The following is a 21842-nucleotide window of genomic DNA, read 5'->3' on the forward strand; positions in this document are numbered from 1 at the left end:
AGCACCGCGCGGCTGAGGTGAAGGGCGGTGTGAAGGGAAGCATCCGATGGGCGAACAGCCTCAAAGGAAATCCGACAGCCCGCGTAGGCAGCTGAAAGCAGGCTGAGGGAGCACGAAGGCAGCCTGGAAGGGCTCTCCGTTTACAGCGGCGTTTAATTCAGCCCCACCAGCGGCTGTGGGGAGCGGCGGGTCGCTTTGGGGCAGGGGCTGCGAGGGCACCGAGGGACGGGCCGGGCCGGGGGCGGCTGAGGGGGCGGCCGGGCCGGGGGCGGCTCCCGGTGAGGGGGCGCAGGACGGGGGCGGCGGGCACGGCCCCGCACCCTGCCCCGCTCCGCTCCGCCCGGCCGGTGGAGGCGGGAGGCAGGGAGGGAGGCCAGGAGGGAGGCCGGGAGGGAGGCAGGGAGGCAGGGCAGGGGGAGGGAGGGCCGCGGGGCGGGGCGGGGAGCGGAGAGCGGCCGCCTCCCCCCCCCTCCGCTCCGCTCCGCGCTCCGCTCCGCGCCCGCCGACGGTGCTGCTGCCGGTGGCGGTGGCGGTGGCCGTGCCGCCGGGTCCCGGCACACCCCCCTCCCGGCACGGCACGGCACGGAGCGGCACGGAACGGGCCGCCCCCGCGGCCCCATGGCCGGGCAGGAGTGGGACTGGTTCCAGCGCGAGGAGCTGATCGGGCACATCAGCGACATCCGAGTGCAGAACCTCCAAGGTAAACACCCCCCCCCAAAACCCCTCCCACGCCTCCCCTCTCCCCTTCCCCTGTTTCTCCTTTCCTCTCCCTTTCTTCTCCCCCGGGGCCAGCAGGGGGGCAAAGTTTCCCCGGAGCCCAGCGCAGGGGGTCCGGGGGTGCTTCCCGAGCCCGGCCCCGTCGGAGCTGCCGTCGGGGAGGTGCCGGGCTCGCCCCGTACCGGGGCTCCGGCCTCTCGCCCCCGCCGCTCGGAGCGGGCGGGATGCGGGGATGCCGCGGGCTGGAGATGCTCAGCTCGCGGTGCCGAGCAGCGGGGAGGGAGGGAGGGAGGGAGGGAGGGAGGCTGCTGGCCAGCCCAGCGCCCACCCAGCGCACCTCCCGAGCGGCTGCTGTTGAGTAAACACGGGCAGGGATTTGGGGAAAATCATCCACGGGAGGCTCTGCCACGGGCTTTGCCGGCGGGCGGGATGCAAATCTCCAGGTTTGAGTGCAGTTGGGTGCCCGTGCTTCAGTTCCTCCAAGTTATCGCTGCCCCTCGCCAGCAAACTCTTCGTGATGGGCAAGGGCAGCACGAGCGGATGAAAGAATCAAAAGCATCCTTGGTTTATAGGCAAGGCAGAGCAATTTGTTTAATGCTGCATACCAATCTTAATCAACGGCTTGCAATATGCTGCGATGCATCTTCACGTCCCATAAAAATAATAGACTTGAATTATAGGTCATTATCTCTCTGTTTCTGCATAATGGTGTTAAAGCTCGTTCTGCTGACAGAGACCGTGCAGTTGCTGGAAATTAGTTTTTGGTTGGGTTTGATGGTAGAACATGTATAATTTATCAGAAAGGAGACCCAAATTAGCCATTCTTTCAGCTCATTATTTAACAGTGGATGGGGTCATTCTTCAACATTTTGACTTGCATCTTTATAACCTCTGAAATCCAGATTCTGATTGGCCAGGGCAGGCAATTCCAGGTTGAACTCCCCATGGGTTTTGCCAGTCTTTCATTGCAATGTAATTCTACATTTCGGACTCGTCCCTGTCTCTTTTGTTTCTGTGTGTTAGCATGGATGGCCTGCATCTGATCTCTTGTTGCTCAAAGCCCTACTGATTAAAATAGGTTTAATCCTTAATTCATGCCCTTTTGTGAGAAGGAATAGAAAATAAATATTTTCTTAAACAATAACAACAACATGTTTTTCACTTTCCCTCTCAATTGTTTATATAAGAAGTTAAACTCCTTTCCCTCTCTGGAACTTAAAATACATTTTTATGGACGCACACGGCCTTCTCTAAAATTCCTATAGTCCTGTAGGAGAATGTCATCCTACAGGGCGAATTCCTTTGAATAACATTGTGTTCATGAAAAGAACTCCTGTCTCCTTGCCATACAAGAGGAGTTTTTAGAGATCTAGCAGTTGTCACCTTGCTTGCGCTACTAAGTAAGATTTTAAGAAGTTTTATGCTTGGTGTGGGCTCTAACAGGAGAGAAAAGGCAATTGTTCTAAGATGCTGCTCCAAAACAAGTGATAATATCTTCCACTTACAGCATATATGATTTGTAACACAGAACCCTCACGTTATCTTCTAGAAATGGAAAGCATTTTACAGATGGTAAGTCTGATACTTGGGAGAGTGTGATTTTTGTCACACAGGAGCTCAGTGGCAAAGCATGATGCTTTTCTTCAGTATGCTTTCTTGCAAAATGGCAGCATATGCTTTATGTTCATACATAGTAATTAAACTTGCTCCTGCTTTATAACTCAAAATGCATCCTCCCAAAAGAATACAATCTGAATCATCTCTGGTATCATTGTCTATCGGTTGCAGAATCAATAACAGGTCTGATGTGCCAGAAAGTCAGGACTCTAGGATGAGAAGTAGCTGGGGCTGATGCAGTTTCCAGCAGTCCTGGCAGAGCCCCTGCAGGGCCCTGCTGCTCTGGGCCACACGAAGGAGCTCAGGTGGCCGGGTCCCTATCTGCTGCCACAGCTCCTGCAGTACTGCACTCGCCCTTGCAAGACCAGAGTAGGTGTTAGAAAGTCAGTGGTTTGTCTTATTCCAAAATGTGTCCCTTCAATGGAGAATGTTGAACATGTGAAAGTATATCCTAGTCTCTGGGGACCCAAGAGGTATCTGCGGTGCACAGAGAGTGTGTTGTAAAGAGAGTTCAGTAGGCAGCAGCTAGGTATTTGCAATTATGAACAACACATGAAAACACTGGCATTCCTGCATGTAGAGGTGGAGACTGACTGTCTTCTGCTGATGCAGGCAGCTAGTCAAACGGGAGTCCTGTCAGGTCTGGAAGACAGATGGAGGCATTACTGTCCTGCTGTGTCTGAGCCATCCTGTCCAGCAGCTGATGGAAGAGCCCAAGGAGACAGTGGTGATGACCGTGAGGAAGGGTATCACCAGCTCCTCAGCAGCCTACCTGGTATTCAAGCTCCTGCAGGCATCATGCAACCATCTGCTGTAGCAGCTTTCCATACTCTTTCTGCCTCCTTTTTTAAAAGCTGAAAGTATTAATTTATCTTGAAAAGTTCTCCAGCATTTCTTAGCTAAGCTGTAGTGCACTGCTGGCTTAAAATGCTATTTGAAGAAGGCATATGTGGTTTCAGTCTGTCGCATGTTCCTTCTCCATGTGGTAGCTCCACAAAACACCGCTGAAGGATCCAGGATGCCAGTTACTGGGAAATGCCTGCTCTCATGGGGGTGCTTTTGCAGTAGTGTGATCCCACTCAGGTCAGGTACTGTTCAAGGTACATGTGCTGGGTGCAGAAGTAGCCCCAGAACCTATATATTTTGGTATAAAACAAATTGGTGAAATTATAATAAGCATACTTTTTTCAGATGTTTCTCAGGAAGACCCAAATTGACAGTAGTGAAATCTTCTAAAGTGACTGGACATAGAGGAAAAAAACAAACAGATGTTTTTGAAAATGGAGTTACAGCTGATTATTTAGATATGGGCTTATGTTGATAAGCTTTTATTACCAATTAGCATCAAGAACTGAGATTTTCAATTCTTTATTATTATTTATTTATTTGTTTAATTTAATGAAGGAAGTAGTGGTTCTAACCTGTTTTAAGTGAGCAATGCTAAATCCAGGAGTATCTCTTCCATTTTCAACAGAGGTATTTTCAGGGAACAGAAGCAAAAGTGGCAATCTGATGGAGAGGAGAAGAGGTAAACATAAGAGGGAGTGAGCACCAGGTGTGGTGACACACAAACCAAGTTCCTCACTCCAGTTCTCTTTGGTCTCTAAATGCGTTTAATAAACTAATATTCTTTTGCTCTTTGTTCTATTTGTATGTTCTCCATAGTGAATTTCTGCACATACTGAGAGAGAAAAATGGAAAGCCTGCACAGAACGTAGGAGCACATCATCAAGCAGTGGAATGCTCAATAATTAATTTCCTGCCAGGAGATTTTTTTTTGCTTTCTTTCATTATACCACCAGCGGGAACATTTTGTTACAACATAAGAATATTTTAAAATCTTCCTTACTGGAAGCTTGATTTAGGATCATCAAAAATATACTTCCTTACGTGGTGAATTGCACTCGCTAGAATGAGGCAGCATCCTCAGCAGCAGGAATTACTCTCTTTTAGATGATATTTTGTCCTGAATTCAGTACTTTGCAAGAGTCCAAATGTATATTCAATACCGTGTTCCTTTCCTTATATTCCTTGGAATGGAATATATAGAGGTGAATTCTTGTATAGCCAGAAGTTTTTTCCATCTCTGGAAAATGAGTGCTATTACAACCATTTAAAAATAACTATGATATAAATGCTCATTCCTTGTATTTATAATAGTGTACATGGTCTGGGATGGTAGAAGTCTGCTATTCTATCAGGACAAGACAAGGAGCCCAAAGTCCTGCTACTTGTCATTTTGCTGTGTATTCAGGGTTTGATCTAGATCCAAAGAAATCCATGGGTGTATATTCCTTGATTCCACTGTATTTAAATATTGTATTTAAATATTTTCCTGTGTCTCAGGCTTTCTCTGCTGACGGTTGCATGGTCTTCAAGCACATTTTGAGTGCTAGACAGGAGCATATTGTAGTGTTGTCAGAAATAATTCCAAACTAGTGATCACAGGCTGAAAGAAATATGTGCCATACCAGCTCCATAGGCTCTCCATCCTTGCCCTGGTCTGTAATGTTGCTTCATCACTTCGTAATAAACTCAATGCTCCCTGATTTTGGTTGCCTTCTAGATCTAGAATGTTATAAGCTTTTTATTTTTTTTATTTTTTTTAATATAGCTTTATAAGCTTTTGTTGTAAGCAATAACTGTGGTTGTTAATGGTATGAACCCCATGAACCCCAGCTTCCTTTGAGATATGATGTCCCAAAGCCCATGTCTTCAGAGGCAATACAGGTGCTTACCTCATGATAGTTAACTCTTTTTCTGTGAGCCTGTCTACATCTCTTTACATCTGGGGGCTTGTGGATCTCTGATGGACAGCCAAAGGCTGGTGTTCATAGACAGTCAGGAACTCTTGAAAATGTTTCTCTCTCTGTATTTTGTTTATCTATTTATGCATAAAGCATAATGACTACAACTGTTGCACTTAACTGCAGAGAGTGATTTTTATTTTTACTTTATAATTACAAGATACATCAGCATTTGACCGGGTTGCTGTAGTTTGACATGCTTTTGAAACACATGGAAATGTTATAAATGGAAGGAAACCTTTTTAATATAGCCATTCATTCTGACAAAAGTAAGGTGTTGTAACAGTTACTTCAACTCTTCCATAGCTTGTCCCTATATTCAGTGGCATTTCATTCTGCCCATAGGCATGCTAATTTCAGTGGAGCTCCTTGTGGATTAAGGTGACATTTGGAAAGATTAAACTGCCTGGAGAGCCTTAGATGAAGGTAGAACCACAAAAAAAAGAGATATTACTCTATATACAAGTTATTCTATATACAAGTTAAATAGGAATTCTAAATTCAAAACCCCAAAATACAGATTCAAATCCAAGTAAAAGAAACTAAAGATGATGCTGGAAAGATAATTTTACTGGTGGGGATGGCTTACAGTGTTTGTCAGCAATGACAGGAAGACTTACCTGTTCTGAATGCAGGAAACACTGGCAGTGAAATGAAGGAGCCGTGAGAGGTAAGAGAAAGTACAGATTGCATGTTTCAGCATGCAGTTTTAACAAGGTCAATGCCTAATTTCTCTAACAAATTAGAAGTCTGGGTTCTCTGTCCCATTGCAAGGATGAAATTACACCAAATTGAAATCATGCCCAGTAGCTCCACAGTCAAATGAACTTTAACACCCGTGTATTAGCACTTCATCATAAGAGACACTTTTCTTGTTTGGCCTCCATGCATGGACCTGGCTGGAGACATGCTGTCACTCACCAGCATCACCATCTCTTTCTTTCCTTGGGGAGCTCCTGCTCAGGCAGGGCCCAGTCTCAGCATTGCTCCTGAGAGCTGGTGACATCTCAGAAGGTATCGCTTGCCTGAGGTTGAATGGCATTAGTTTAAAAATGACAGACTTCAAAACGCTGTATTAAAACTAAAGCCAGTTAAAAAATATTATGTACTTCTCATAGTTCCTCCTGCTTCTTTTTTGGTTTGTCCACAAAGCTTGGACAGAAATTCAAACAATTTTCTTTCTCCAAGCCAATTTCAAGGTTATGTCACTTGCATCCTGAAGTATTTGTAGCATTTACTTTGAAAATATTACAAAGCAATGACTTTGTTTCCTTCTTCCGTTTTAAAGACAGCTTTCTATTGGACTAGAAGCAACCTTGGGCATTTCGGCTTGTCATTGTCCATTTATGCACTATTTGGTTATGCACTGTGTTGTTTAAACTTAGTGTTGTTGCAGAATACTTAAGGGCGTATGTCTAAAGTGCAAGAGTCAAATTTTATCTGTCTATGTAGAAGTCAAAAAAAAACTCAAAATTATCTATTCACGAGAAGAAATCACCAGGTATTGACACAGTCATATCTGTGTCAGTACTGGTGTGGTGAAGGGCATCATAGCACTTTTAAAGAAATAACAGTCTTTCCCTGCGTGTCTCTTTACCTACTACTCTATTTTTATCTCTCCCCACCCAGTTAAGTGCAGGGACTGTAGGTGGAGGATTGCAGGATGGATTTTACTTCATTATAATTGCTGCATACTTCTGTGCAAATAGCTGAGCGGTGTTTTAGCTGTAGTTTGAAGCTTCATAACCACAAACACAGTTTAAATCTGCATCTTCTAAGGAGGATCATAAGAGCAACAGCCTGCATGTCTGCAGAATGAGTGCCTGCGGACATGTAACCTGCAACAGGAAGGATTTCTTTCTAAATCCAGAAATCCCATTGAATTTGAAAATATGTTATCAAAAACACTAAAAAGCTAACTCTAATCTCTATACCAATTACTCAATCTCATGGCATGATTCAAGGTACAATAGTTAAAATAACAAATTACTCAGAGGGATTCTGTTAACTATTTTCCACTAACTTAAATGTGAAAAAAACATATTTTGTATTGCAGCATCTTGGAAGATACTCCTGGTGTACATCAGTATAATTCAGACCCAGTGAGTCTGTGAACAAGGATTTGCCTTGCTTCTTGTAACTTTTGTGTTATCATCTTTTACTGTTTTTAGTCAGAAATGAGATCTTTCTTGATCAGTGTAGTTGATTTACTTTATTATAGCAAATTATTTTCATGTTTTTCTGTTTTGGAAGTATAATTCCGGTTGTTTATAAAGTACATGCTCACTAAATATGCACCACAGGATTAATTTCAAATAGAAATATTTATATTGCAGCCCTTGTTTTCTTCAATTCATGTATCCCGTTGGATCTTCACCCTCCCCTAATTAACATTGGGGCTGAGTGCATTTTGTTTAAGTCCCAAATCAGGCAAAGAAGTCTCTGCTCTTGAGCAGTGCCCATTACCAGGGAACACGGTCGGTGCCCCGTGGGTCAGATTTACACACCGGCCAGACCCCAATCTTGCCATGCAGATCCCACAGGCTGTGGTGCTGCCTCGCTCTCTGGTAACGCCCTATATCCCTGAGTCCACCCAGAACCCTGCTGAAGTCAGGGATGTTCTACCAGGAGATGGTCCGGCTAGATTAAATTGCAGCACCAGGGCCTCCATGTGCACAGGTATTTTAAGTGCAAAGACAAGTTAAGGATGAATCTCGCCTGCTCATACTCATCTGGACTGGAATTTTGTTTTTTCTGGGCAACCGGACTTTTCAGTTATCTTGTAGTGGTTGTGAAGCAAGTCTCAGGTGTCTAATTAACCTCCATCATGGTGGGTGCCACGGTGCTCCGGTTCTTATAGCAGGACCCCCAGGGTGGGTGACCACATTTCAGCCAGACTTACACCGAAGCTCAGGTTTAGGTCTCATACCCAGGATTCTCCCCCAGAGGGACTGAAGTGGCTCAGGTGGCTGTTGTTCATCGCGGCACGCCAGCTGCAGTCTCTGGGTTAACAAAGAGCCCTTAAAAGAAAACATTTAATACGCTGCACCAGGAAGAAAGTATTTACACGAAAGAAAATGCACTTCAAATAAACTGCCTACGTGCATTTTTTCCCTCCCCACCCAGCTTACCATCACTGGTAATGGTGAAATGGCAGGTCCTACCGTCTTGGCCCTGTCCCTCAGAATAATTCACTTATTAAACCCTCTGAAACCCAATGTGCGCAAATTTTGCTATTGTCTTGTAACTCTAGTGCTTAGTACAAGCTACATTTTTAATCTCCCATCATGTTTTTCTCTGTTTTTTTCAAGAAACCCAAATAACAGTACAACAAACACCTTGATGGATTGTCCTCCATGCGTTACTCACATGTTGTGAGAGCCCCTGTCCCAGCCAGGGCTGCCCATCACGGGGGGCTCAAGCCGAAGTCCTGCACTCCTGCCAGACCATGGGCCCTGCTCACCTGCACAGCGTCTCTTGTACTCTAGCGGTCAGGTAGAAATGTTTTGCCATTTTGTTTTAGTCTTTGCAAAGAAACCACCAACTAATGGTGGTTTAACAATAGGTGTTTACAGATGCAGCCAGTGTAGTTCACCACTAACGGCTGATTGTGCTTCTCAGCTCAGTGAGAAATGGGAAAGGTGAGAGGCCCCTGGCACCGTGACACATGAAAGCAATGGCAATGAAAATTACTTTGTTAAAAACTCATCCTGTGTATGACTGCATCTGGACACGTGGCTAAAGCTTTCTGGCTCTTACTGATGGTCATTGTAAACATGAGCTGCAGTTATAAGTTAATAAAGACATAGCATTTAGAAATAGCATATGAAATGTCCACTTTAGAAGTATTGTCTGGGGTATATGTCAGGAATGAAACATAAGTCTGCTTGGGCTTTTTGCCCAGGGGGAGTAAGAAAGCAAACAAAAATGGGCAGATGGGGAAGAGCTACAGGGAGGGGGAGCAACTGGGCCCAGCATTGTGGTCCTCAGGAGGCCTAACGACAGCACGGGAGGGACTGCGGTCAGCACCTGCACATGATAGGTAACATTTATAACAATGTGTTGAGATATGTTTTGCCCCATCTACATTTCTGACAAGTACTCAGTAGGCCTGTATCTGTCATGAATTATGAGTGACTTTGGCCATTATCACTTAGAGTCACTGGGGAAGCATTTGGTCCCCATCCTTGTTCCCAGATTCCACACTGGGTTGGGTTGGGGACTTCCCATCCCTGATGATTAATGCCACTGAACAACATTCAATTCCTGTTGCTCTCTCTTTTTTTTTTTTTTTTCTTTCTTCTAAAGATCTCCCTGGAGACAGGACAAGGCATGATTTAAAGTTACAGGGACTCTTGCATAAATTCTTTCATTTCTGCCCATTATAAAGAAACAGTTTTAAAGGGGCTGTAATACTGGTTAAAAAGAACTTGTGCTCGGCTGTCTTTCAGAAGTTAATATAATTATTGACCTTGGCTGAAAGAAGACAGAGCATGAATTTTTGCTGGCTAAGCTGCATTTCTTTTGAAGGTAGAAGGTCTTTTTGATCTATTCAACGTCGGTCTTTCAAAACTTTAAAACATTGCATGTTTATCAGAAGAATCAGAAAGGACAGGAGATTTAATTGTCTTCAGAAACCACGTGTATCAAAAGGAAGCACCATGTTTTGGTTGCTAATGCAGTTAAAGAATGCCATAAACCCCTTTGCCTTTAATGCTGCAGTTGACAGTATCACTCATTGTGAGTTTATTTAAGAACTTGGAGGTCACACCAATGTGACTGCTCTGAAGTCAGGAAGTGGCCATGACCCTGGAGGTGGTAGCCTGTGTTGTCAGGAGAAGGGCAGGCGTGCTTCCCATCTGGTCCTGGATGTGAACAAGGGGGGCTGTCCTCAGGTGCTGAGAGATCCCCGTGTAGCTGCTGAGGTCTGGAAAGCTGATACCCACGTGTTTCTCAAGACTGATTTGAAACTAATTGACACAGCCAGTTATATTCAGATTTAGTTTCAGCCCACTGAGATCTTGGGTACCTTTCAAGTCCTCCTTGACTTCCTTTAATTTGGTGGGGTGTCTAAACATTGCTTCTTTGCTTATCCCACAACTAGCTCTAGAGCAATTTTTTTTTCATTCATCTTTTAGTCCGTCACTTTTCTGCTGATACTGATGAAAGCCATTTGCAGAGGTGGTCTGGATGCCTACAGCAAGCCCAGATCTGAGACACCAATGTTGCGTCACTCAAACCAGTAGACAGCTTTGTCATTCAGGCACTTAATTATGAGCCGAACACTCACTTGACCTCTCATACTCTTGTTTCACTAATGAAACAAAACTTAGAGCAGTGACTGATGGGAGAGCTGCTGCAGTTTGGGCTCTATGAGCAGGAGTTTCCACTCATTTCATTTATCACATTAATGATCAGCTTTGGAGCCTAAACATGGGCTGCCTCACAGGAGTTGCATGGAAAACAGCATAATGTGCTAACGTGAGGTCCATGTGACAGAAAGGCTCACAGAGGCTGCCCGCTTCATTTGGGCTTGGCAGTCCTGTTACACATGTGCTTTCTTGCACACTGCATTCTTAGAGAAGGATGGGGCTGCTAGGGACATGGAAGTGGCATTTAGCAATTGTGGTTTTACAGAGAGGGTCCCAGCTTGTCTTCTGGTACTCAGGTAATGCTGATGCCTGCAGGATTTTTTTTCCCACAGCTTTTTGTTTGTCTTGATGAAAACTGAAGTATGTCCTTAATACATACTAACAGAGAACTATTTTTCTTTCCTAGTATTTGAGTGTCTCACAGTTTTGATGTATTTGTCTAGATGCATCCCTGTTTCAGGGTTGGGGAACAAAGGCACATGAAAGCCAGAGGAATTATTTCAAACTTATCCAGGTAGCCTAATGACATACTCTTGTGTGTGTGAACACGGAAAGTTTTGGTGGAGCAGGCCTTGAACCTCAGTCTTCTCTTTCCAGTGTGACCACTCTAGCTACATGACCACTTTCCTCCTTTTACACGTTCTTTTTCTTTCCTTCGCCAGCTGACAGCAATACCTAATGTCACCTAACAATTTACATGCACTGCAATACGTATATCTTCTATAATAAACTTTTACAACTTGCTAACTCACATGATGCTATCAACCCACCTGTCGTCCCAGCGTGTGCTGTTCCCTTGTTTGGCTGCGGGCGGTTTCCTTCTGGATTTACTCACATTTGTTGGTGTTCTCTGCAATGCAGACAAGTTGGTAGGTCAAGACTAATGGAGTGCAAGCACACTTGGTCAAAGCATACTTCATTTTGGCTTGGCTTAGGTTTTTATGGTACAAGTAGAACCAAATGTTTATGGAATGTAGACAACTTCCTTTATTCTACTTCATCCTGCCTGGGAAGATGTATTTTCTGAAGTCTTATGTTGACCATCTTTATGAGTTGCTATTTTATCATCTTCAGGTAAATTTTTTTTTTGCTCCAAATGCTTTGGAATTATCTCAGGCAAGAGCCAAGTCAGCTGTGCTTTCTTGGCCTCTTCTTACTGTACTTTCAGTTCCCTGAGTTTATTCCAGGAGTTCTGTTTGCTTTGCTTTGAGTGTGTGTTGCTAGAAAGAAGATAAAGTGGAGCTGGGGAAGGAAGTAAACTTCCTACTAGGAGCCAGAAGAATATCCTTCATCATGAACATCTCCAGGAACTGTGATTTCTTTTTCTTGGGGAATGTATACTAAAAGCTTTCCGTTTGCATGTGTAAATGAATCAGATCAAATTTATCCCAAGCTGTCAAATTGTACTCTTAAGTTTGGTTCTCAGAATCACCCAAATGTTAATTTAACACAGAGCAGTGCTGTGTCTAGTGTCATGAAACCATGTCTCCTTTGTTTGTGGGTCTGGAAGAGCTCAGGTGTGGGTAGAGAGAAAGACCAACAGAGAGCTTGCTTAGGGCATGCATGAGATATTAATCCTGCTGGAATGTAGAGAGAGATCTGTCTAAAGATGTCTGTCTGCCCTGGAATATTATAAGGGTATGTTCTGCAAGAGAAGGAAGTGAGAGAGTTAACTGAAAATTAGAAGTAGGAGAACAATCAAATTGCTCAAAACCAAATCACATCATAGAGGGGTGAAGCAATGAATTGCCTCACCTTGCAATATGGATTATAATGGAAGCTCTGTGACACCTGAGAGTGTAAGCTGCCCTGACTGGGAGCCATTTGAAGCTGGTGTCTTGTGGAGTTGCAACTTGATAAATAAGCCGTTCTGCTCTTCTCTGGGAAGACTTCTTTGTTTTCTTTTCCCAGTTTCTCAAGCTCTTTGGAATGTATCTAATGATGTCCATCTAGGTTCGGCTTCATGGCATGAACAGGGGAAAGCACTGCTCTCTAGTCTCATGACTGTTAAAGATGAGTTATTAATATATAAAGGGATTAACATTGGTGGTTTGCTGAGCCTTTTACCACCTGGTTTTTCAATTGTTCTTCCCACGTGAGTGAGAGCAGTACCAACACCTGGCCACTTCTGAAGTAGCCCGGAGTCTTCCCAGGGCAGGGCTGCTCCTGTGCTGCCTTCCCACTGCACCCCAGTGCTGACTTGCGATCAGCATGTGGGTAGGGGCTGATCCATTGCTTAAGGCTTCTTTGGGAACCCCAAAGAACAATAATATCCTGTTGACTAGGATTTTGCTATTTATATCCATCAGCTGAGCAGCCACCTCCTCTGCCTGCTCCCTGGTTACCAGTGTGTAAGTCTCTTAGCCACGTGGTCTGTTGCATGGTTGACAAAACGATTTTTAATTTCAAGAGGAATTTGTTTGAGGCAATTAGAAAGGTAAATGCATTGATGCAAAAGGACTGAAGCTTTTCTTGCTCTGTTAACCTCTTAGTGTTTTGGACATAATGCAAACAGACCAGCAGGAAGCTAACCTAAAAATAAGGGGTATCATCAGAAAACAATACAAGCCTATAGCAATGCAAAGAGGAAAACAACTAGATCTCCTATAGGTATGTCTGTGGAGAAGTGCTGACATATAACTTCATCTTTCAGATTAAAGACCAAATCCTGCCACCCACATACTCTCCCAGCAGTTAATTCCTTTCTCTCTCTCTCTCTCTCTTTTTTTTTTTTTTCCTTTTCTTTTTTTTCCTGTAGCAGATTTTCAATCTACTTGAGTAGAAAAGGTGTCATCTTCTAGAAAAACCCTTCTCTGGCTTTGAAACATAGGGAAGGATATGTCAAATTTAGACTGGTATTTTCAAGGCTGCTTTTTTAAAAAGTGAGCTTTTTAAGAGAGGCTGCACAATTTATTTAAAAGAGAGAAAATAGTCAAACCTGTGGGAGTCTGCTAGGGTGAAGTGAAAAGAAAGCAATTATTTCACTGGGACCTTTTTATAAAGATTTCTGAGGCTCCAGTCAGAAAGGAAAGTGTGCTAATAACTGCACTTAGTTAACTGGCATCAAGTCCAGTTGCTTTGGCTCCAAAACGGATAAACCCTGTCATGGGTGGAGAAGGTTAAACCTGATCTGAAGCAGAAACAGCCACTGCTTCTAGTTTGAGCTATTTTTATCTGTGTGAATGGGGATCGTGTAGTTCCCAAGTTCTGCTTTGGTGCCATCCCACATGAAGGTCTATGGACATGGTTTCCAGATTTTCTCTGAAGTCCCTGCTGGTGTACCCACCAGGGAAGCACCATGCAGCTCTTTGCTTCCCAGTTCCTTCTCCTCTGCATTTTGGGAATGTGATGGTTCTGCACAGTTCCTCTCTCCTGTGCTAGCACTTCCCAATGCTGCCTTTGAGGTTTTCTAATACGTGTACATGCTCCCTATTAATCCACTGCAAGCAAAATACAGGACGTGTTCAGCAGTTAAAAGTGAACTGGGAATACTTGGAAAAAACAGTATGTTTTCTGAAACCATCTTTAATTATAATGAAAGCTTTGTGCATATAAAAAGTTGGGAGTATTTTTGATACCATCTGGATACCTAGGCTTGGACAGCAAATTGCTTGTGACATAGTGACGACAATGTATAATACTGTGTTCTTGCAACCCATGTCTCATTAATGTGGAAGCACATGGATTTTCCTGCAAAATGTTGATTCACCATCTGTGCTAGTATTATTTGCATGAAGTTAAAGACTACCCTTTGTGTTGCAATTGCAGTGGACCCATACTGTTCTTAAGGACTTGTCTCTCTTGGACCAAATGAGTAGGTCACAGAAGAAAAAACTACACCAAACAGTACTTATTGCTAATGGTTATTTACCTTACTTCCAATGGGAGAGCTGTTAAAATTTATTAAAGTGGAACTCACAAGATTAAGTGACATTTTACTGTTGCTCACACTTTCCATTTCTCATGCTTTGCCTTTAATTTGCTTACTTGGGCTGTAAACCCTGGGTCTTGGGGAAACTGTGAATTCTGTGTATGCCCCTTGTAGATTTCAAAACCTAAATTCATAAGTTTGTAAAGGACGGTAGCATTGCTAGAATTAAAATGTCAGAGGTGGGAGCTGCACATTGAATGGTTTACATCTTGGTTTGAGTCATGTTCTTTCTCAGTTCTAAAGTAGCTAAGAGATTATTTATTTTATGAACAAGGAATTAGCATTTTGAGTCTGGGCTAAGTCTGGGGGTCCTCAGTTTCATTTCATTTTTCTGCTGTCTTGAACTGCCCTCAATGGGAGGCCTGTTAATAGTTGATATTTTTATACAGATGATGTTGCAAAACAGTTTGTCTCTTCACTGTAATGTGATTTGAAATACTCAAAGGATGGTTCACTTGCTGTGAAACTTTATTCCACTATCATGTAACTGATAGCTTCATTTATACTACCGAGTTTCATGAGACAATACTGATGGTTTCCAGACAAAGCATGTCTAAACCAGGGATCTTTAACCATCTTTTTTTTTATTCACATCTCCTGAGTCCTGCTTTTTCATATTCTTGACCCTGAAAAATAAATGGATTATCTTTAAGAAAGAACATTAACAGTAAAAATTCAATCTGCTTCAATAACTTAATGAACAGAGTATAACTTAGAACAGTACAATTAAGGGACAAATCTGTTTTCTTGCTCTTCCACTAGCTTTACAGAAGTAAACCTCAGCCTTGTGGAGAAGAGCTGCTTTATGAAAAATATTGATCTACACTTTTATTAATGAGTTTTTTAGGTAATTTTGATGTATCCGTAAATAATACTAAAGGGGAAGGAAAGGGCTTAAAAAAAGAGATTCTTTCTGATGTGATGTAAAAAGTGACACAGAGTTATCAGTCAAGACTTCTAAGGGAGCTGCAGGAGAAGACAATTAAAACAGGACAAGAAGAAGATAGTTTCAGAGTTTCCTAAAGGGCTGGAGCAGGAAAGGCTGAAAGAACAGGAAGGCAACTGATCCCTCTGCTTTAGAGGCAAGTTCATCTCTCTGACGACTCAGTGAATGACTCTAGCTGGATAATATAACAAATTGGAAACAGCAATAGAGAAGCCTTTCTAAAGTCCTTGAAGTTAACTTCTGGTGGGGTCTAACAAAGTAGAAGCAGTAGTGGCTAGGAGTGCTTGCCAGACTATTATCAGAGAATTGGCTGGAGTAGCATATTCTGCACTAGAGTATGGGAATAGAAGAAACTTGAACGAGTAGCTAGATAAAAGCCTATGATTTTGCCTGCTGGGATGAAAAATCCTAGGTTTTTCAATGGGGACAGGGAAAAAGAGTTGGTTATGGCATAGGAAAATAAAAAATACTTTGATGAATATTTTTGATGGCTTAGATCTGCTGAATTAATGTACATATGCAAACCCCTGTAACATATATATAGAAACTGTTATGCCTTCATCCTCCCTTTTTGTCATATTAATATCCTTGCCTGCAACTGGGATCTGATCTTGCACCCACTGAATTTTTTGCCATTGAGCTCAGTTGGGCTAAATCAGGCTGCTGCAGCTGCGGAGCCACTCATTTCTGCTGGTCTCAAGTGCACAGTGGTTACATGCAAAACAATTACATGCGAAGGTGCAGGGCATACAATGGGACTCCTCCATGGGCCACAATACAGCTACAGTCAGTTTATATATCTGTCTGCAGCCCAAAAACCTGAATATACAGAAATACATACCAGAACAAGATCCAGATACGTAGATCAGCCTGTATACTGGGCCTTGGTTGGCATATGGTCAGGTGGGCAGCAGCACATCTGTGCAGCAGGAGTGATGTGGAAGCCCCTAAGTGGATGTTACTACAGCTTTGGGTATTTGCCTAGTTGTAGGAGACATTATTATAGCTTCTGGACTACTCAGAAGAGCAATTAACAAGTCCAAAAGGTCTTGCCTCAAGGCTCTGACAAGCCATGAATTAAACATTTAATTCTGTATCCTGTCTCCCATTACTATAACATGTTCTTTCAGAAAATTGCGTAATGTCTTATTTTCCTCTTTAGATAAAAATTCAACAGCCTAGCGCCCATAGCAGGGGAATAGGAAAGTCTTTTAGTCATCTCTTAACAACATACTTTTTTTTTTTTTTTTTTTTTTTTTTTTAAGGTGCTGGTTATGAAAGAAACATTTGTTTCCAGACCATAATATCTTAAGGCTATTCAGTACCTTCACTGATGAGAATCCTGAGAGCAATAGCAATCTGCTGGGCATTCAGCAGTAACAGCTGCTGCCTTCCTGATGCTATTAAAACACAGATTTAGCATTTATTTACTGTGCCACAGAGCAGTGAGCCTGGCTACAGCCACTGTGATATGATGTAGTTAAGGAGTAACAAAGCATGTGTCTTACATGAGTACACTCCAAAGTGAATCTAAATTAACTTTCGTGAAAGTTGAACAACTAAACCACTCTGGATGTCAGCATGACATTCCTCTGCAGAACTAAGGTGGCTCTACTTTAACTTTTCATGGCTGAATGTAAAATGAATTAAGGATGCTTTTTCTAGATGCAGATTACCTCTGTAGGTGTTTTCCTTGAGACGAGCTCCCAGCTGCTAGCACTGCCCACTTGAAGCCAACCAAAGTCCATGGCAGAGGAGGTGGATGCCAGGCAAGCTGTGATGTCCACCTGCCTGGAGGCCAGCAGCACACCAAGGGACATGTCACCAGCCAGAGAGGGGCTGAGGGAAGTGGGGGACCGTGCAGGGACCTGGAATGGGCCAAGTGTGTGCTTTGCAGCAGGATGAATGCCTTTGGAGCTGTGCTGAGTCCCAGAGACAGTGGCTGGAGGCTGTGCCCAGAGGCACTGGCAGAGGAAAGGTTTGGCTGGGAAGGCTGAGCACAGAGCCCTGTCCTGCCCTGGTGGTAGAAGTGACGTAATTCATGTGTAATTCTGGCTCTTGCTTTTGTCATTGCCTTGGGGCAGTGAGGAGGAGTTGCTATGTGGCTCCTCTAAACACAAACAGGCTAGGAAAGAAATTCCAGAGCATTTCCATGCATTTCTGCCTCAACAAGAAAGTCACTGAGGGATGCCTGAGCTTTTAATGACAAGGATGCTTACCAAGGGCCACATCTGTGTGTAGGGGTATGTTTACTGTGCAGTTGACAAGGCAGAGTGATATACCTTAATGTGCTAGTTCCCTCAAAACAGCTTATTAATCTTTTTCCAGACTTGGGGATGCTCCAGGGAAACCTCCTCTTCCCTAAACTCTGCTGGGTATCCCTATACCACCCCATGGCTACACCTTACCTGTTTGCCTGGTAATCCATGCCATATAATTATTTCTCCAACCTCTCAGAAAATGCTGTCCTAATTCAATGTCATGCCAGCGAATGTGGAATGATAAATTGCTTTCAGTGCCCAAGGAGCTTGTTGCTGCCTTGCAGGGGTCCCCAAGGTGCCCTGCGTGCCCACCGGGGAGCAGCTCACTTCCCAGATCAGTTATGTGGGGCACAGGCCCGCCTACGCTGGTGACAGTAATTCTAAACAGCGTCATCTTGGTGGTAATTTGGTCCCAGAGCCCGTGGCTTTGCTGCTGGGGGTTCTCTGCAGATGCTGGCTTTGCAGTGTGTGGGTGGAGGAACTTGCAGATCCAATGCCCACGCCAGCAAAATGCTATCATCTGTGTTTCCAGTACTGGTGCTCCTCTGTTTTTTTTTGTCCTTCTGCACTGAGAACCTTGTTTAGCTGCAAAAGTAAATTATAAACTGAGGCTGCTCTGTGACTCCCAGTCAATGCAGAATTTAATTGTTAGGATGATAAATATTTGAGCAGTAAAGTTGCTGCCATGGTATAAGCTATGTAAGGTTTGCTGGGAGAGGTAATGTCTTTTATTAGGCTGGCTGATAAGTTGCTCTGTTGTTTTTCCAGCTCCTGTTTGTTGGCCTAATAAAAGCTACTACCTCACCTCAGTCTTCTTTGTTGTGGCACACTTATCTTTGTAATAGAAATCAATGAAGTTAGCCCTGTGCCTTGCTGACCGCAAACTATGAAACAAACAAACAAATTCAAGGCTAGTTTGAATAAATCCTGATTATTTGTTGCCTTGCATATGTTGTTCTTTAATTTGTTACTATTGAAGAGGGGAAAAGAAAGGTCTTTCATTTATATACTCTTGAAAATATATCATGGCTTTGATAGCGTGACTACACATAAATAAGATTACAGCCATGACTGACTAAGAATAAAAATTTAGCAAAAGTCACAGACAAGGCCTGGTCTGACTACTAAAGCCAATGCTGTTGCAAAATGTGAAATTTTGGCTTTGGTAGGTAGCAGATGGATGGATTAAATTGAACCGTAGGCAGGATGGCATTGTCTAGTTACGCTACCATAACCCGAGTCTGCTGGACCCTGAGCAGAGTCCCACAGAACTGTTTCATGACAAAAAAAAAAAACATGCATAAAATGTGCCTGTGCAGTCTGTAGCCTTGTTAGCGATTCAGGCATGTATAATGTGTCAAAACAAGAGGTTCCATTGCTTGCAATGTAAATACTACAAATCACACAAACATTTTCCCTTGCTCTTTTGACTCTGTAGGGTGAGGCCTATTTGAAGTTCAGTTTACCTGGGTTTACTCATGCAGGGCAAATACCTGGAGAACGCTCCAGGAGGATACAAGTGAGGGCCTACCAAGGCCTTGCCAGGCTGCCGGCCTAGCTACAGGAGCAGCCGTGGGACTGAATTCACCTTTCCTGCTCCTGCCGAGGCCAGGAGAGCAGTCAAAGTGGAAATGTGTTTACTGGAGCAAGATGCAATTTACTAACGAGAGTCACATTTGGGAGATCTTCGGTGTAAATAGCAGGGGGGTTGTTTGGAAGGCTCACTGGGAAACCATGTTGGCAAGTGTTGCCTTGATAAAAATTCAGTCTGCTCGTATCTGCTGTCACCGTAACTGCTTGTATGACATGCCTGGGAGGTCCCTTGTGTTGCCTTCATCCCCACTCAAGTCGTCTTTTTCATCGCTGCAAATTTTAATGGCAAACACCTTGAGCTGTGGTGCTTTCCAGTGGCTGTGTGTGATTTCTACACCTAGCCATCCTGGCTGATGAGGCCCCCAGGGCTCTCTTTACCATTTTGGCATTTCTCCCTCTCAGTCCTAAGCTGTCTGTGAGTTGGATGTCCTAGGCTAAGCACATAGATTTCCTCTGGAGCTGTGATTTTTCATTGTCTGCAGTTATTGACAAAATAGTTGTGCAGATATGTAAAACCCGTACTTTAAACACATGAATTGCTACTATCCTGGCCGTGGTACCAAGCACAAGTCCTTTAGAAATGGACCAATATAGGCCATGAGGGAGTCACTGTTTTCAGTGGGGGTAGGAGATAACAGGAGTGTTTGTCCTCTCTTGCCGTGGCTGGCTGTTCGCCCAGCTACCTGGAAGTTTCTCCTTGTCATGCTGGTTCACAGGGAGCCCATCCGGCCTGCAGGCTGACTGTAAAACAGAGCCCTCCATTTTTTTTTCAAATTGACTTGCACACAACAAGGAGAACTTCCCCATTCCCATTTTCATTTCCTTGAATCTCGGGGATGGGGTGAATGCAGAGGTCACCCCGATTTCCTTTTGGAAACACTAATCCTTTTCTGCAAACACTCATCCTTTTCTGGCAAACAAGAGCTGCCCTGCTCACGAGGAGCCCATGGTCCCGTCAGCCTGCCCTTATGCACCGTGCACACTACCAGAGCATGTGAAAGGGCAGTGTTCTCCGCAGAGCCTCCTTCATCATGTATAAATGCTGCCTTGTTTAGGCGGCTTGGCTATTTGTTTTTATTTCATTTTGCCAGCATAAACTCCTTTCATTTTTCTCCCATGGTGTTTACAGAAGATTGTGGTCCCATTAATCACCTGCATTCCTTGCTCACTGCATCTGCCTTGGAAACCTCCAGATTTACTCATCTGCACTCGGAGCACCGATTCCCACCTGCCACTGTATTCTGAATTCAGCCATCTCTGCCTGCCCAGATTTGAGTTCCTTGTTTTCTTTCCTAATGCAGATTGAATAGCTAGTGCTTATCAACAGTTAAAATTATACTTATTAAAATTAAGTCATTTGGGTTAATGCTGAATTTCTCTCTAGGGGAAATAGGACAATTGAATGAAAAAAGTCCTGGATATGGTCAGGATGTTCATTCTTGGGACAAGACAAGATTCTCTGACTTTGGATGAGATCCATTAATGCTTCGTGTAGAAAGCCCAGAAAGCATTTTGCTGTGGAAAAGAACAAACGGCTCTACCAAATCTGAGTTTCTGTTGATTTCAAAATAAGTTGTCAGGTGATTTCAGTTTTTGGTGTGTGTTTGTGTTTTTTTTTCCCCATTTTCTTATATTGTTCCATTCTTTTCCTATTCCCCATCCCACCAGCAAGAATCATTAAATAATGCCTGACAAAATCAGAGATATGGTGGTTGCAAACCTGTCCCTGCAGAGCTCATTGCTTTCATAGCAAACCACTCAGTGTGGAACTGGAACCAGCTCTAGTCCTTACTCTGAAAAAAATCCTTCTCATGTCAAAGGGATATTTTACTTATGCACTACTTTAATAATGCTCAAAATGTAACTTTGTTCTAATGATATTAACTGTTTTTAAACAACCATTGAAGTGGTATTCCAAAAGAACAGTGGAAATCCCCAACAACTCCTACTCGTGAAGGTGTTAACTCTTTTCAAGAGCAGCATGGCTGTGGTCTCTCTGTCACTTCTACCCTAACATGACGTGCCACCTTGTACATGTCTCAACTGTGTTGAACTTGTCTGGAAGTAGACTGGAAGTGCTTCAGGGTAGCGGCTTTGTGTGTGTGTACATAGCTATGCAGTCTGGATCAAGCTCTTTCTGATTTTCAGCTCTGCTAATAATTAACCCTCGGCTAGTAATAACTATCCAGCATAATGATAACCACACCGCTGGCTCTTGTCCATAAGGTTACTAGGTACTACACGGCAGATCTAGTCCACTTAAATCTGAGAGCTGATGTCTGCAGATGTGAATGAATGTTAAAGCATCTAAATCTGGGCACTTTCCAGTATCTTTTTCCAAATTCTGTTACTTTATAGGCAGATCTCAGTTCATCTGTATTTTGATCTGTTACACCAGCCCTGAAGAGCTTTCTTCTTGCAGAGACTTCATTAAAGCTCTTGAGCACACATTGCGGGCTCTGCTCTAATGTTTGCATTAGTGATGGTGCTTTTTCATGTTAAACTGGTTTGACCATAAACTGTGTGAGATTAAGTCCAGATCTGTTTTATGTAGATGGCTTTTCCGACTTCCATGCTATGTGAAGGTGGGTAGGCAAA

General features: G+C 43.5%; 1 protein-coding gene across 1 annotated transcript in view; it reads left to right on the forward strand.

The window, feature by feature from the left end:
• Window positions 1-397: 397 nt before the first annotated feature.
• CLMN (calmin) overlaps window positions 398-21842 on the forward strand; it is a 76114-nt gene continuing 54669 nt past the window's right edge. Inside the window, exon 1 of the mRNA XM_027459404.3 lies at window positions 398-700. Within this exon, the coding sequence (XP_027315205.1) occupies window positions 619-700 (82 nt within the window). The 5' untranslated portion in view covers window positions 398-618. The remainder of the gene's footprint in view (window positions 701-21842) is intronic.

This window comes from Anas platyrhynchos, chromosome 5 (genome assembly GCF_047663525.1).
Source record: "Anas platyrhynchos isolate ZD024472 breed Pekin duck chromosome 5, IASCAAS_PekinDuck_T2T, whole genome shotgun sequence".
In the NCBI taxonomy this organism is placed as follows: domain Eukaryota; kingdom Metazoa; phylum Chordata; class Aves; order Anseriformes; family Anatidae; genus Anas; species Anas platyrhynchos.